Below are 16,892 nucleotides of genomic sequence, written 5' to 3'. Positions count from 1 at the left end.
ACTTATAACAAGAGGGAGAAAACACGATGGAGCATATATTTCCATTCCACATCTATTTAACAAGTACAAAAAAAGAAATTGTGCACAGGCTCAATAGACTCATTCTTATGTACGAGGAACACTGAGGTATAAAGTGCATGCACTTCTGCTGTAATTATTGTTTCCTGTTTAAAATGCAACCAAATTAAGATCTTCTCTTTTACTCAAGACTTTAATCTTAAAAATCAATACAGCAATTCGGACTAAATCCCCTGTTTCTGCATGGAATTCTCTCTTTCTAAGCTGCACAGTGGTTAGCACTGCTGCCTCATAAAGCCAAGGACCTGGGTTTGATTCTGGCCTCAAGTCACTAACTGTGTGGAATTTATTCTCCCCATGTGTGTGTCCGGGTGCTCCGGTTTCCTCTCTCAGTCTAAAGATGTGCAGGTTAGGTTGATTGACCACGCCAAATTGACCCTAGTGTCAGGGGATCAGCAGGGTAAATACGTAGGCTTATGGGAATAGGGCCTGGATGGGATTGTGGTCGGTGCAGGCCTAATGGGCTGAATGGCCTCCTTCTGCACTGTAGGGATTCTATGATTCTTTCCACTGCAGCACCTACACTTTTGGCCCTGCACATTATTTTAAATTCATGCACTCTTATCACTCCCTCCCCAACCAGAGGAAATGTACTTCCCTACACACAATCAAAAACTATCATCATTTTAAAAAAAATCTCTATCACACCTTCTCTTAGTGTTCTCTACTCCAGTGGGCATAACCTGAAGGGGCTATTTTTATTATCCACATCATGTTTATTATCCCTGCCAGAGAAAGTGGCCAGTTATGGCAGCCATTAAAATTGGTAGGGAGATTTGCTGCCAATTGCACGGATTGTGCTGGCTTCAGTTTTAGTTTGTCCTTCTAGAGGGCAACAAGGAGGCCCACCTGAAGCTGATAGGACTCCTCTTTAGTCATGCAAAATGGGATCTAATGATTCCATTCTTGCCTATCAGACAGTGGGACAATGCTCTGGGACCAGAATGAAATCGGTAACTGTTTAAGAAAGCTTTGTAGAGTTAAGAGAAGCAGGAGTGTTTCCTCAGACCCCATAGGAAACCGCCATCCTGTGACTTTATTACCAGCAACTGTTCCCCTTTATTTATGGTGACATCCTATTGGCCAGAATTTCAATCCTATCCGGTGAATAGCAATTCTTTCCAGCCAGTTTTGGGTGGGCAGCTGCTTGGTAGCTTGCCGGTGAGTCCTAGAATCATAGAATCCCTACATTGCAGAAGGAGGCCATTCAGCCCATTGGGTCTGCATCGACCAGAATTCCATCCAGGTCCTATTCCTATAACCCCCATATCCCCCGACACTAGGGTCAATTTAGCGTGGCCAATCAGCCTAACCCGCACATCTTTGGACTGTGGGAGGAAAGCGGAGCACCGGAGGAAACCCATGCAGACACAGGGAGAACACACAAACTCCACATAGACAGTGACCCAAGGCAGGAACTGAACCTGGGTCCCCAGCGCTGTGAGGCAACAGTGCTAACCACTGTGCTGCCCGAAGCATCTCCCCCCTTCACACTGGTTGAAATGTCCTTCAGCATCCCACTGACTTTAAATCCAGAGGCCTCACAGAGGGCCACATTAATAGGGCGAGAGTGAGAATTCCCTTCAGGGACAGGAAGTCCGGCTCTTGAAATCTGATAGCCAATCAGATTGGCCAGCAGTCCCTAGGCAGAAGGAACATGGATATCCAACTTAACCAGGAAATAGAGACCCTAGCAAAAGCAGGGAATGGGGTGGGGTGGGGTGAGGTGGCAGCTGATGGGGAAGTGGTTTTCCAGGTCAGGTTTGGGCAGGGAGATAGGGGTCACCCATTTCATTTTACGTACATTCCCTGCCTTCAAATACTCTGGTCAGCGGCTGTAAAATTAACCCCACAGTCTTTCTTTTCTGGCATCATCTTGGGAATTTAATGTCAGGCATATAATATTAAATGAATATCTTTTCTATAATGTGTTGCCAAAAATTGCACTCAATGCTCTCACGATAACACGTTTACCGCATAAATTTAGAATTTCAGCTTTATTCTTGATCTCTAGATCACTATTTAGAAAGCCCAAAGAGTTAAAGGACTTTTCGTTTACTTGCTTCATCGACATGTTCTTACGTTCTGACATGTGCTTACGCCCCCATGCGCTCCCTCCTCACCCACAGCCTTCAACCTTTGCTATTAAGTACATTTTCTTAATGCTTGCTTGTTCATCCAAAAATTTATTACTTTGCACTTATGCACATTAAACAGCAACTGCCACCTGTCTACTCAATTTGCACATTGACTATACTGACCTGGAGTCACCCCTGCTATTTGCAAAACTCCCTCGCAAGTGTCGAGAACCTGTGCCCCTTACCTAAGTTCAAAACAATTTCAGAGAGAGAACAAATGTCAGCTCATCACTAGCCCTTGGGAACATCACTTCCAACCCTTGAACAATTCAAACAACATCCTTAATTCTTAGCTTCCAGTCTGTTAACCAATTTCATTTCCTTATACTAAAGGCCTGTTTTTTCCCTAATCCAGCCCTTTGTGAGGTATCTTATTGAATGTCCTCAGAAAATCCATTACGGTATTTACTTTATCTAACCAATCATTGATTCAAAAATTGTAATTAAATTTGTCAATTACAATGCCTAAATGTTTTGCCCGTCGGGTGGGTGCTTTTGACAGGCCTGAAGTGGGCAGGAAATGGGCTTGTGGCTGCAGAATGCTACTTCAGGCTGACCAAACCTGCAACCACCATGAAATGTGCACTGTGAAAGACTTAGCGCTGCCAGGAGAGCAGCACCAGGGCGGGTGCTGAGCAAAGAGACAGTATGCGCTGGTGCTTCTAACGTTACGCTGCTGCAGAGCTGTCTGAGGGAGCTGCTGAGCTGTGAAAAATGGTCTCGGGAAACCTTTGGAAAGAGTGTCAAGGCAGCACCTCAGTCACTGACTCATTTGTAAATTTTATTTCAGCCCTGACCTTTCATCCCACCTTGGATTGAGGTTGCAGCTTAAATGTAAAGGCCGTCTGGCCAATCAGCCCGCCTGCCAACCGTAAAGGCAGATGGGCCATGTGAATTGTGGTTAATTGGCCCTTTAATAGACTAAATTGCGTGCTTGAATGTTGGCGGGGGTGCTTCTGACTCGAGCGCGTCCACATGATGGCATCTTCTTGTGCATTTATATCGCTTTCTGACACTTTGCACATAAATTCCTGGCCTAACAAATCTCTGCTTGCTTTCCTTCATTAAACTATGCGAGCGAAGCCTAAGTTATTTTTCCACAGTCATCACTGCCGTTCTGAATTGCTGTTACTGGCCACTTCATACAAGTTTCTACTGAACAATTGCACGGACTCAGGCGTCCTTTGTCTCTCTTTGGACGGTTAACCACTTTGCTTTCTACACCATCTAGGAATCATTTTCTTGGAAACCAATCATAGAAACTCCACAATGAGGACGGGGGCCATTCAGCCCATCGGGTCTGCACCGACAACAATCCCACCCCAGGCCCTATCGTACAACCCCACACATTTATCCCACTAATCTCTCTAAACTACCCCTGGATGCTCAGGTGCACTTTACCAAGGCCAATCAACCCAACTCGTACATCTTTGGACTGTGGAAGAAAACTGCAGCACCTGGACGAAACCCATGCAGACACAGGGAGAACGTGCAAACTCCATACAGACAGTGACCCAAGCTGGGTATTGAACCCAGGCCCCTGGAGCTATGAGGCAGCAGTGCTAACCACTGTGCCACCCAATGGATGACCCTTGCTCCAGAGAGTATAACCTAGAAACCTCTCACCCTCCTGGTTGCTACTCTGCTGCAGAATAACACTAAAAGTGCAAAATTGATGTCCCTGGATACACTAAGAAGACATCACACTCCAGAAGTATCCCCTGCAGTGCCCCTTATATCTAAAAAGTAGCCTGAAATGACACAAATACCAAACTCATAAGAATCATGCTCCTCTTACTCACATCACACAACCATTAATTATAGAAAGCAAACGCAGTTGCTAAGGTTGAAGTCCCACTGAGGCTAAACTTTGCCCCCCTCCACTGGCCTCTTGCAACTCACTTCAAATTTATACTGTCTTAATTATCACAATAACCCAAAGTGCTACAGGAGAAGAAAGCCAGAGAACAGATAATCACACCTCTTCTCTAACCAATTAACTACCCATTGCTCATTCAATCTGGCCCATGGTTAAGGCACCAAGTAAACAACTTTAATTAGCTCCTACCATTCTGCAGCTAGATTGAACTAAATAAAGATAAACTGAACTCAAGAAATATCACAAAATACACAAATGGAAATTTCAATTATGCTTGCTCTTCATGGTGTTAAAAAGAGCTACACTGCTGACGGAACTGAGAACGATTGGTGAAACCAGTAAACAGAACTTTTAAAGATTTGCCTACAGATATAATTTTAGTTTTTCGTGATGGTATAGAATGTGCAATGCTGGAGCTGCAGCCCGTTATACAGATTACATGTGGTGTCATCACAGGCATCTGATCATATAACAGGCATTTCATACTGTCACCAACAGTTAATACCCTCATAGTATTTCAGGTAAACATGTCTGTAGACCCATTGTATAGATTTATGGCAGAAAAGAATTTTGCAAGTTGGCCTTACAGAAAGAACACAATTCCTAAGTAAAGATTTCTTAAGGAACTCCATTCATCTTAAAATAAAAATTTTGTTCTAAAAGAAAAATTTTTTTTGGCTTTTAATTACCTATTCTGGACAAAAGTGATTTCCAGATTGATGCACATGGATGATGAACACACTGATGTTGTACTTAAATCATAGAAACCTTACAGTGCAGAAGAGGCCATTCGGCTCATCGAGTTTGCACCGACCAAAATCCCACTCAGGCCCCATCCCCACATATTTACCCAAGCTCGTCCCCTGACACTAAGAGGAAAGTTAGCATGGCCAATCCACCTAACCCACACATCTTTGGTCTGTGGGAGGAAACCAGAGCACCCAGAGGAAACCCACACAGACACAGGGAGAACGTGCAAACTCTACACAGAGAGTGACCCAAGCCGGGGATCGAGCCCAGGTCCCTGACGCTGTGAGGCAGCAGTGCTAACCGCTGTACCACCCATAACTCTTGGCAGAATGTTTAAGCAAACTAAAGCTGTCACTGAAGAAAATAATTTGGTCTGACTTCATATTTTTCGGATAAACCTGTTAGCAGACAGAGGTGACTCTGGTTCCTAAGCTTATGTCAAAAATTATTAAAGGCTGTTTCTCTTCTTACCTGCCGACTCAACAAGAGGAAGATGTTTAAGTTTGGTGCCGAGAAGGAGATCTTGCAGGTCCCTGTATTTGCAGTTTACAATGACAAAGCGGATGTCTCTTACCATTATATCTTCCACACGGATGTTATATTTCCTGGAGAAAAAAAATGTTTCAATAAGTAATGAACTGTAATAAACAGTATCCTCGCCAAGGATAATAGAACTCCGTAGATTTATGGCTGGTGACAGCAAAGCTAAGACAACAAAATTACTCCACCACTGTTCATTAAAATAATGTGCTTTTCTGAATTTCCTCTCTACTATTTTAAACACAGCACAATCTTAAATTTAGACCATTTAGGAGTGAAATTAGGAAGTATTACTTCACACACAAGTCTTGAACTTGCTCCAACCAAAAGACTATGCATGCTGGGCCAATGAAATGTTAAGTATGAGATCAATAGGTTCTTTTTAGGTTGGGGTATCAAGAGATGGTAAGGTCCTACTCCACATCTAATGTTCCCACTGGGGGGCAGGGGGGGGGCAATTAGGATCTGTTACAATCATGTTTGAGGTGTGAGACCCCCAAACACTGGGACAGGTCTGTGTATAATCTGTACAGGCATTGATCCTACTGCTCAATTTGTGGGGCCCATTTCCAGGTGGCTTGCTAGGTGCCTAAAAATTAGGTCCCTGTTAGATCAACCTTGACATACAGAGGAACCTAGGTGTGCAGGTCCACAGTTCCATAAAAGTGGAACCCATCCAATACCGGCATCTGCACACCATAAAAGTGGTAGGACAGGTAGCCAAGGTGATTAAGAAGGCATGTAATGCTTGTCATCATCGGCCAGGGCACTGAGTACAAGAGTTGGGAAATCATGTTGCAGTTATATAAAACCTTGGTTAGGCTGCATTTGGAGTACTGTGTGCAGTTTTGGTTGCCACACTATCAGAAGGACTTGGAAGCTTTGGAGAGAGTGCAAAGAAGGTTCACTTGGACATTGCCTGGTCTCGAGGGTATTGATTCTGAGGTTGAACTAGGATTGTTTTCACTGGAAAGACAGAGGCTGAGGGGTAACCTGATAGAGGTCTACAAATTATAAGAGGCATAAACAAGGTGGATAGTGAGAGGCTCTTTCCCTGGGTGGAAGTGTCAATTACAAAGGAGAACAGGTTCAAGGTGAGGGGGGGAAGTTTAAGGGAGACGTGCAAGGGGAGTTTTTCACACACAGAGTGGTGGGTGCCTGGAATTTGCAGTCACAGGAGGTGGTGGGAGCAAGCACATTAGCAACATTTAAGACGCATCTGGAAGGGTACATGAATAGGGAAGGAATAGAGGGATATTGACCGAGTAACAGCAGAAGAATTTTTTTGTAGTTTAGTTAGAGCATAACGATCAGCATGGGCTTGGAGGGCCGAACGGCCTGTTCCTGTGCTGTACTTTTCTTTGGACAACGAGTCACCAACATGCATGACAGGTGCCAGGCCTGACCAGTTCAGGCTTCTTCCATTGTGGCTGACATTAACTAGGTTGAGTGCTTCCCGACTCCACTGGCATTACAACCACCCCATTTGTACTTGGTTCCAAGCCTCCCCACCCTCACTTCCCGGGGTTGCTGTTGGTGAAGGCCCCAATTTTGATCTCTCCCATCAGGCAGCCTTTGCGTATTTGCAGCTGGTGTCAATGGCTCACCCCCATTACTCAGATGAGGCTTCAGGATTAATTACTGTAAATTCTCAAACCACTTGGGTCTGGGTGCCTGCTGACTCCGCAGTGCGGAAACAAAGGCCCAAAATAATTTTTACCCCACATGTTTTTATAACAAATCTAGGTTTGTATCTCTCAGCATGATTTTTAGGCTGTATAATGAACAGGTTAACACTTGTTTGCTCAGATCACATCAAGGATTCCTTCTATGGTACAAATAAACATTTGCAAGTTTGTAACTTTGAATTGCTATCACTGAAAATTTTGCTTGTTATACTTTCCCAGAATCGCTTCATTTCTGTATATCCTCTACATATTTTGCTGTGGATACAGCTATTACTGACAGGCTGTTACTCAACATATTCAAGTGGAATTATATAATTCTGCCTAGCACAACACATCGTGAAAATCAAACAAAGCAAAAAACCGTGAATGCTGGAAATCTGAAATGAAAACAGAGAATGCTGGAAATACTCAGCAGCTCAGACAGAATCTGTGGAGATGAATAGATAGATTTTTAGGTTAAGGTGGAGAATGGAAAAGTACTTGCCCACAAGCAACAAGTTGCCAATCGATGTAGACTAATGATCTATTAAGGCCAATTATCAGAAGCCGACTGAAGTTTTCAAGCGGATCTGCTGGTCCCCAAAGGCACTGGGAACTAGGCCAGCTGTCTGGAGGCAGGCTCCCAGTGGAAGAACAAGGGCCCAGTGCCCCAGGCAGGTCCTGAGGCAGCTGAGCTGGCCTCAGCTTCTGCCACAGGCTCCACTGTGAGGGGTATAACACAAGGCTAGATAAGGGGAAACCACTGCGTGTAATATATTTAAATTTGCAGAAGGCACTGAATAATGTACTACACAAGAGGTTGCTAAACAAGGCTAGTGTTTATGAGATTGGGATAGTTAACAATGAGGATTGATTTATAGGTCAGAAGCTGGGATATTGTTGGGCCAATTGGGCATCGTTGACCAGCAGGGAATCCCTGTCATTTCCACCAGGGAATGCTCAATGGAATCAAGTGCCCTTCAGGCACTTTAAACTACCACCACCATCGATCTTCCCCGCAATTGAAGTCCCCAGTGGCGGGAATCCTGCCTGCGAAGAGCTGGTGGCCAGAGAGAGCAGCAGCTGATGGCAATCCATGAGCAATCCAGGATCATCATGACATTTCCAGACCAAAGGTGGGATATGGATTGCAGGGTAGGTGTCACAGGAAAGGGGAGAGGGGTCACAGGAAAGGGGGAGAGGGGTCACAGGAAAGGGGGAGAGGGGTCACAGGAAAGGGGGAGAGGGGTCACAGGAAAGGGGGAGAGGGGTCACAGGAAAGGGGGAGAGGGGTCACAGGAAAGGGGAAGTGGGGGGGGTCAGAGGCAAGGGCAGTGGTTGTCTCTACCTGATGTACCTGCTGAGTGTCGACATCCTTTGTTGTGCACCCCTAATTTTCTTTTCTCCACATAACTGGTGCCATTTTGGCTAAATCTCTTTTGCCCCTCTCTCCAAGAGCTTAACATATCTTCTAAAATGTAGCGTTCAATTGGACACAGTACTCCAGCTGAACTATGACCAATGACCTATCATAGTTTACCATAACTTCCATATATTGTTCTTTCCCATACAGCATTCCAAGCACTGGCTGGTTCTTGGAATACTAGCATCTTTTCTAAATCCGACAGATACCCAAGAGCTTCTTTGATTGTGTCAGACAACATGCATTTTTACATCCAGACTTTTACAGGAAACATCTGCCTCCACCTTCAAAGTAATAGGATTTGAGACAGATTCTGAAAATTGACCAAATTAATCTCCTTTCAGCTACAAAAATAGCTTCACAGGTTGATGCTTATTGGTTGCTCAGCAACAGTATGAGCTCCTTCCTATCAAAGTCAATAACATATCTAATGAAGGCAATCTGTTAAACATAGAAAATAAAAGCAGGAGTACGCCATTCGACCCTGCTCTGCCATTCAGTCTGACCATGGCAGATGATCCAAGTCAGTAACCTGATCCCACCTTTTCCCCACATCCCTTTGGCCCCATTAGCTGTATCTAACTCTTTCTTGAAAACATACAATATTCCACAAGCTCATCATTCTCCGGGTGAAAAACACACACAAGTATGGGGTGGCAAAGTGGTAAGCTCTGCTGCCTCACAGAGCCAGGGACCCAGGTTCAATTCCAGCCTTGGGTGACTGTGGAGTTTGCATGTTCTCCCAGTGCTTGCGTGGATATCCTCTGAGTGCTCCTGTTCCCTTTCACAGTACAAGGATGTATAGGTTAGGTTGATTGGCCATGCTAAATTGTCCCTTAGTGTCAGGGGGGATTAGCAGGGTAAATACATGGGGTTATGGGGAGGGGGCCTGGACGGGATTGATGTCAGTGCGGGCTTGATGGGTCAAATGGCTTCCTCTGTATTGTGGGGATGCTCCGGTTCCAAGTAGTCAAAATGAAGTAAAAAGCAAAATACCAATCATGTATCAATAACATGGGAACTGTATTTGAATATTGAAAATATCTAACAATGAACATTAATAACCGGCAAGCAAATAAAAACCATTGAAAAGAATAATACTGCATCCAAAGATTTGTCTAGGGTGTTACTCTAACAGTCAGCCCTCTCTGTGAAGTCTGTCTTGAAAGCAATTTAGCAATATTCTGTTTGCATTATTTCAATATTTAAGATGCGGAGCCAATCTTTGCAATTTTTAGAAAAAAACATTGAGTTTAATAATGTATTGAGTTCCGAAATGAGCTATGAGACTCTTCAAAGCCAATTGATATTAACACGCTTATTGCTGTGGTGATCCTTTGAACAAAGAAAATTACAGCACAGGAACAGGCCCTTTTGCCCTCCAAGCCTGTGCCGAACATGCTGCCCGATTTAACTAAAACCTCCTACCGTTCCGGGGACCGCATCCATCTAATCCCATCCTACTTATATACTTGTCCCAATGCCCCTTAAAAGTCACTATCATATCTGCTTCCACTTCCTCCCCCGGCAGCAAGTTCCAGGCACCCACCCTTCTCTGTAAAAAACTTGCCATGATGTGGAGATGCCAGTGTTGGACTGGGGTAAGCACAGTAAGAAGTCTCACAACAGCAGATTAAAGTCCAACAGGTTTATTTGGTAGCACAAGCCACAAGCTTTCAGAGCAGTGCCCCTTCATCAGGTGAATGGGAGTTCTGTTCACAAACGGCATATAAAGACACAAACTCAATTTAAGAAATAATGGTTGGAATGTGAGTCTTTACAGGTAATCAAGTCTTAATCCATGAGCAATGTTCACAGACAACGTGTAAAGACTCACATTCCAACCATTACTTCTTAAATTGAGTTTGGGTCTTTATATGCCCTGTTTGTGAACAGAATGCCCACTCACCTGAGGAGGGGGCAGTGTTCTGAAAACTTGTGACTTGGACTTTAACCTGGTATTGTGAGACTTCTTACTGTAAAAAATCTTGCCTTATTCATCTCCTTTAAACCTTGCCCCTCGCACCTTAAACCTATGCCCCCTAGTAATTGACTCTTCCACCCTGGGGAAAAAGCTTCTGACTATCCACTCTGTCCATGTTCCTCCTAATCTTGTAGGCTTCTATCAGGTCACCCCTCAACCTCTGTCATTCCAGTAAGAGCAAACCAAATTTCTCCAAACTCTCCTCACAGCTAATGTCCTCCATGCTGGCAACATCCTGGTAAATCTTTTCTGTACCCTCTCCAAAGCCTCCACAACTTACTGGTAGTGCGGCGACCAGAATTGAACACACTTTGTGGGCTGTTGTAACATTTGATAACATTCCATTCTGAGGTTGATTTTCATCTTCAACAATGGGAAAAATAGGAATTTTGGAAAAGTAAATATTTTCTTTTTGAAACCTGGTCAAAACTTGATCCTCAATATTCACTCATCACCAAAAAACAGATAACTGGTCATCAGCACAATGCTGTTTGTGGGATTTTACTGTGCGTAAATTGGATGTTGCATTTCCCACATTACAACAGTGATTAAGTTTCATAGATATTGTAAAGACATTTGGATTCATTCTGAGGTCTTGAAGGGAGTTATAGAAATGCAAATCTTTCATTTTTATTCTTAACCCAGTCGGCTAGACCAGCGTTGTAAAGTATATCACAGAATAGAATCCTACAGTGCAGAAGGAGACCATTCGGCCTACTGAGTCTGTACCAACTACAATCCCACCTAGGCCACAACCCCCATAACGCTGTGCATTTACCCTAATTTGTCCTCCAGAAACTAAGGGGCAATTTAGCATGGCCAATCCACCTAACCCACACATCTGAGGACTATGGGAGGAAACTGGGGCATCCAGAGGAAGCCCACACAGACATGTGCTCCTCCAGCTATTAACATGCAAACTCCATACAGACAGTGACCCAAACCAGGAAGCAAATCTCGGTCCCTGGCGCTATGAGGTAGCAGTGCTAACCAGTGCTAAGTATCGAATATAACATAGATTCATCCTTCGTTTTTATGGGAATACACTATTAATACAGTTTTGGTTTTTATTGCTCAAGTCAATTATATTCCTATTATAATTAGCAAGGTATTTTATTTAGCAATTTATGCTTCAATGATGAGAGGCACGTTGAATGCTATAAGGTGAATTTTATTCCTCACTCAAAACAGTTAACTGTTCCTCACATTATTTCAAGGATGTAACAAATTGCCCATGCATTCCTCCAACATTTGACATTTCGATTACATTTGACAGAAATACAACTGAACATTTCTCAGAAGGACACAGTTCACCAAATTATGCGCATTTCTGATTCAACACTCGAGAGCTTTATTAGATTCCTAGCTTTCTCAGGCTTACACTAAAGCATTATCATCTTGCAGAGTGCAAAATAATATTTTAGGTAACCATTTTCTTTTAAGTAAACCCCTGCTGTATATGCAGATGCCTTTCCTAAACTTTGAAATAAATGCAAGTGAATAATAAGTTAAAAGAGTAGATGAATTGTTTTCAATTTCCACTTACCAATGTATATCATAAACTTGGGACATTTGTCACCTTTATTACTATTAAATTCAACCGGAAAAGTATTAGTAGAGAATACAAATGACAAATGAAAATTTTCATGCATTTCTTTTCCTAAAAGTTGCAGTAATGAGTGAGTGAATTTTGCTTACTTTAATGGGTAATAATCATGCCTTTATGTAGTTGCAAGTCTGAGCCCATAATCTAGACTGACACTCCAATGCAAAAGTGATGGAGTGTCACTTTATTGAACCATCCCTGTTGGTTCCCATTAGATGTTAAAAATCACACGGCATTATTCAAAGCAAAGTTAGCAGCTCTTTTGGTGTCCCAAAGTTATACCGTAGTCCAGCACCATAACTCATCATTATTGAAGATATTATTGATGCAGAATAACCATGATATTTGCATATATAAGGAATGACCACATTCCAAAAATAATTCACCATGTAAAGCACCTTAAAATTTAGTTCTAATCAGGTGGCATATAAAGAATTTCATCATAATAGAATTGTCATTATAGGATCCCTACAGTGCAGGAGAGGGCCATTCAGCCCATCGAGCTGGCAACCAACAACAAACAATCCCGCCCACGCCCTTTCCCATAACCCCACGTATTTAGCCTGCTAATCCCTCTGACACTAAGGAGCAAGTTAGCATGGCCAATCCACCTAACCTGCACATTTTTGGCCTGTGGGAGGAAACTGGAGTATCTATAAGAAAGTCACGCAGGCATCGGGAGAATGTGCAAAATTCGCAGGATTCGAGAATCTTATTCCCCCAAGTACTTCAATAACTTTTGGATTGTGGTACGTTTTAACGAATGTTCCCTCCAAGAAAATTCAGAAATTGCTAAGCAGGCTGAGTACAAGTTGAACCCTAAACTTGCTGCATGAGCACTTAAATGAACAAGAAAATTAGAGCCAACATTAATTTTAACTACAGTGAATGGTACGCTGACTTGTACTAGGATTGGGATATTGGAACAAAGACAGATATTTTCTCAGAATAACTTTGTAAATATTGGCATATGACTTAATCTTGAAGCTTATATAAGAACACGAACTATTTATTGATATTCTAAACCCACAAGCCCATTCAGTTGTACACACTTATCCATTACTTTCAATGCTAATACATATCTGTTAAAGGTCATTGTCCTCCTTTGAATGCTCACTACACAGGGTGGTGTTTCTGACTCTTGATTACATGTAATGCTGGGGGCCCCAAGAACAGAGGGAGCATTTGCAAGTGTTAAGGGTAATATCTAAGGGTTCAGGATAGAATAGAACTTTACCGGAGTTGGTGTACAAACCCCTATAACCCCAGCAGCCTGCGCATCATCATTTCCTATAAAATATTCCATCATCTCAGTTCATATCTAACCTTCCATCCCGAAAGCTCAACTAGTTACTCATCCAGCAACTAGTTAAACCAGGCAATGGACACAGCAACATCCATCATTCTGTAGGGCAAAAGAAAATCTTTATTTTTGTTTACCGATTGGAAACGATTTTCTTGATTGACAGTTCTACGTGAACATTAAAGGGAGATAAAAATTCATCAGTGCCAGCTTCTGGTTTGAATTGGATGGCGAGATTACGCTATGCATACAAAGATGTTGACCAAAGGCCCGATTGAAATTGCGCTCCGGTGTCTTAGCTACAAGCAACCACAGAGCTGCAGGTATAGATTGGCGTGTCTCGGTTCAGCTCTTTAGTTGGAGACAGGAATCTCAGTTGTTTGCAGAATGAAGCAGGTTTGCAGGGAGGTTCCTGGGTGGGTGAGGTGTGACTGAGGGAGGCCAACCCAGAGCTATCAGCTGTCCATGATATTTTGCGGAGGTAGGAGGAGCAATCTTGCGCGGCTCAACAGAAATGAAACTGATTTTTCTTTAAGCTGCCTTTCTGTTGGCAGCCAGTAGCACTGCTTTTAAGGACTGTGGACTTAGACCACTGAAGACGAGAGTACTAAAGCCTGCATTAGAACCTTGATTTAACATATTTAATTTATTTAAACTGTACAATCCTGGTCTCAGGAAGCACTTGGGGGCCGCTGGCTTTGAACTTGGCAGCTGACACATTCTGCAGAAGGCTGATGGTGAGCCGCACTTGATCTCCTAACAATAAATTTGTGCGCTAATCACATTCAATTCTTCCCCCACAGCCTGTCTCTCATCATCTTGAGGATCTTGATCCTCAAATCTTGTTTTCTGCTCTGAAGTGAGTTGTGTTCCTCAAGTCCCTCCTAAATGTTGAGAAAAAGCAATAAATTAAATCACAACATTTAATTTGATATGCAGACGCGGGGCTGAATTGCCTCCTTTGTGCTGTAACCATTGTAGGATTAAAATGCAAGAAATCAAGAAAAGGTTAGTGGCAGATGGAACTGCCAAATATAAAATTCTTTGAACCTAATATAATGAGTTGTGATTTACAGCACAAATAGAATCTAAGAAGGACTGAAGCAAGTCACAGAAGTTATTCCAACAGTAAATGCGGTGAACTGCGCGAGGAATAATTAAGGCCAGAGTTACTGATTGAGAGTAAATGGGCAGTGACGTGCGCACCTTCAGGGCAAATGGATTTTAAGCTGGAGGATATCTGCTCAATTATGCAATGTTTTTGTTCCAAAATTTTCCTGCTGTGCGTTTCTGCAGAACTGACAGCATTTTGTCTCAAGACAAACTCAACTGCTACAGTAAACCTGCAAGCTTGAAAAGCAGATGTTCTGACAGATTTCACGTGGACTCCCATATTTAAACTGGTCTGATTGTGTAAGTGTGTTGACCATTTAAATGGGATATAAATACAGCGCCCCATGTAGCTCTTTCGGGCAGTTCACTATTTATTTCCAAAAGCTCTTCCTTATGAAGTCAATTATTAAAACCCGTTCATATGGTCTGAGAACTCTGAAATATTTTGATCAGGAATTTGTGTAACTTCCAATTCCTGCAACAAAGAAGTCACGTTGACAGAAAGAGATTAAATATTAATATTAATGAATTCAATTCTATGTGAAGTCCAGGCTCCTTTCCATAAACTTAGAGCTTCAATTCTTATATTTCTAAATGTGATCATGAATAAAAGCTGAAGGTTGAAGTAAACAAAAATGATTTAATAAAAAAAGTTAATATTATTCAATTGCTATTTCAGTTTAATCTTGCTTTCAGATTATTACACTCCGGTTTTCTCTGGATAAGAGTTTGTGGAAGCGCCGGGGGTGGTGGCGGGGACGGGCCGGGGCGGGGGGGACGCACCGGGGGCAGGCGGGGGGATCCCAGAGTTTCTCCAAGTCCTATCCCAGACTTTCCCCCAACCCCTAAGTCTAGAGTTTCCCCTCCAATGCTCCGTCCCAGAGTTTCCTCACCTTCCCAGAGTTTCCCGTTATCCCCGAGTTTCCCCTTAGGGGATGGGGGAAACTGTGGGGTAGGGGTTAAGGGGGAAACTGTGGGGTAGGGGTTAAGGGGAAACTGTGGGGTAGGGGTTAGGGGGGAAACTGTGGGGTAGGGGTTAAGGGGAAACTGTGGGGTAGGGGTTAGGGGGGAAACTGTGGGGTAGGGGTTAGGGGGGAAACTGTGGGGTAGGGGTTAGGGGGGAAACTGTGGGGTAGGGGTTAGGGGGAAACTGTGGGGTAGGGGTTAGGGGGGAAACTGTGGGGTAGGGGTTAAGGGGAAACTGTGGGGTAGGGGTTAGGGGGGAAACTGTGGGGTAGGGGTTAGGGGGGAAACTGTGGGGTAGGGGTTAGGGGGGAAACTGTGGGGTAGGGGTTAGGGGGGAAACTGTGGGGTAGGGGTTAGGGGGGAAACTGTGGGGTAGGGGTTAGGGGGGAAACTGTGGGGTAGGGGTTAGGGGGGAAACTGTGGGGTAGGGATTAGGGGGGAAACTCTGGGGTAGGGGTTAGGGGGGAAACTGTGGGGTAGGGGTTAGGGGGGAAACTGTGGGGTAGGGGTTAGGGGGGAAACTGTGGGGTAGGGGTTAGGGGGGAAACTGTGGGGTAGGGGTTAGGGGGGAAACTCTGGGGTAGGGGTTAGGGGGGAAACTCTGGGGTAGGGGTTAGGGGGGAAACTGTGGGGTAGGGGGAAAACTCTGGGGTAGCGGTTAAGGAAATTCTGGGGTAGGGGTTGGTGGGAAACTCTTTCCCCAGAAAAAAATGCAAGAATAATAGAAATAAATACATATTTCATCGATAAAGTGAGTCATTCAGACTTGAACACTCGAAACTGTACTAATGAGTTTCTGTACGTTTATATAACCAAAGTAAAATGCTGCAGATGCTGGAGATCTGAAATAAAAACTGAAACATGACAGAAACATTCAGCTGATGTGAGAGCACCTGTGGAGAAAGAAACAGCAGAAGTTCTTGGTCAGAAGCTTCCAATCCCGCCAATGTCTAGAGTGTTTTGTGTGGCTTGCCCATTCCACCACTGGGGATCTCAATGCAGGGGTTTGCCTTTGTCAGGACTGGAAGATTCCAGTGACAGGAAGTACACCCTCTGCTTCTCTCTCCACAGGTGCTTTCAGTCCTGCTGAGATTCTCCAGCACTTTGTTTTTATTTCTGTTCATTCATATGAATTTAGTGCCTTGATATCTGCTTGAGAACTATTAAAGGATGGTTATATCTTCGTTAGATTTTTAACTCTGGGTTAAGTCATGGGCAGGATTCTCCAGCCTTCTGGTGGCATTTTTCTTGAGGCAGGAGGGATTTCCCATTGAATTCACCACACGCCATTGGGAAATGCCGGTGGGAGGGGATTGCGCCATCAGTGGGAGCAGAAGATCTCGCTGGTGAACTAGGGAGCTGTCTACCAGAAGATTGCTGACTTTGTCTTGTTGTCAGCACAGTAAAAAATCTGACAACACCAGGTTTTAGTCCAACCGATTTAT

General features: G+C 43.7%; 1 protein-coding gene across 3 annotated transcripts in view; it reads right to left on the bottom strand.

The window, feature by feature from the left end:
• LOC145341012 (chloride channel protein 2-like) overlaps nucleotides 1-16,892 on the bottom strand; it is a 534,390-nt gene that overhangs the window by 71,902 nt on the left and 445,596 nt on the right. For all 3 annotated transcript variants that reach the window (XM_080185697.1, XM_080185698.1, XM_080185699.1), the window contains one exon: nucleotides 5,317-5,450. In XM_080185697.1, coding sequence (XP_080041823.1) covers nucleotides 5,317-5,450 — 134 coding nt within the window. The remainder of the gene's footprint in view (nucleotides 1-5,316; nucleotides 5,451-16,892) is intronic.

This window comes from Carcharhinus amblyrhynchos, chromosome 3 (genome assembly GCF_965287045.1).
Source record: "Carcharhinus amblyrhynchos chromosome 3, sCarAmb.v2.hapA, whole genome shotgun sequence".
NCBI lineage: Eukaryota > Metazoa > Chordata > Chondrichthyes > Carcharhiniformes > Carcharhinidae > Carcharhinus > Carcharhinus amblyrhynchos.
The sequence above is the reverse complement of the archived record's forward strand: the minus strand, read 5'-3'. Positions and strand labels throughout refer to the sequence as shown.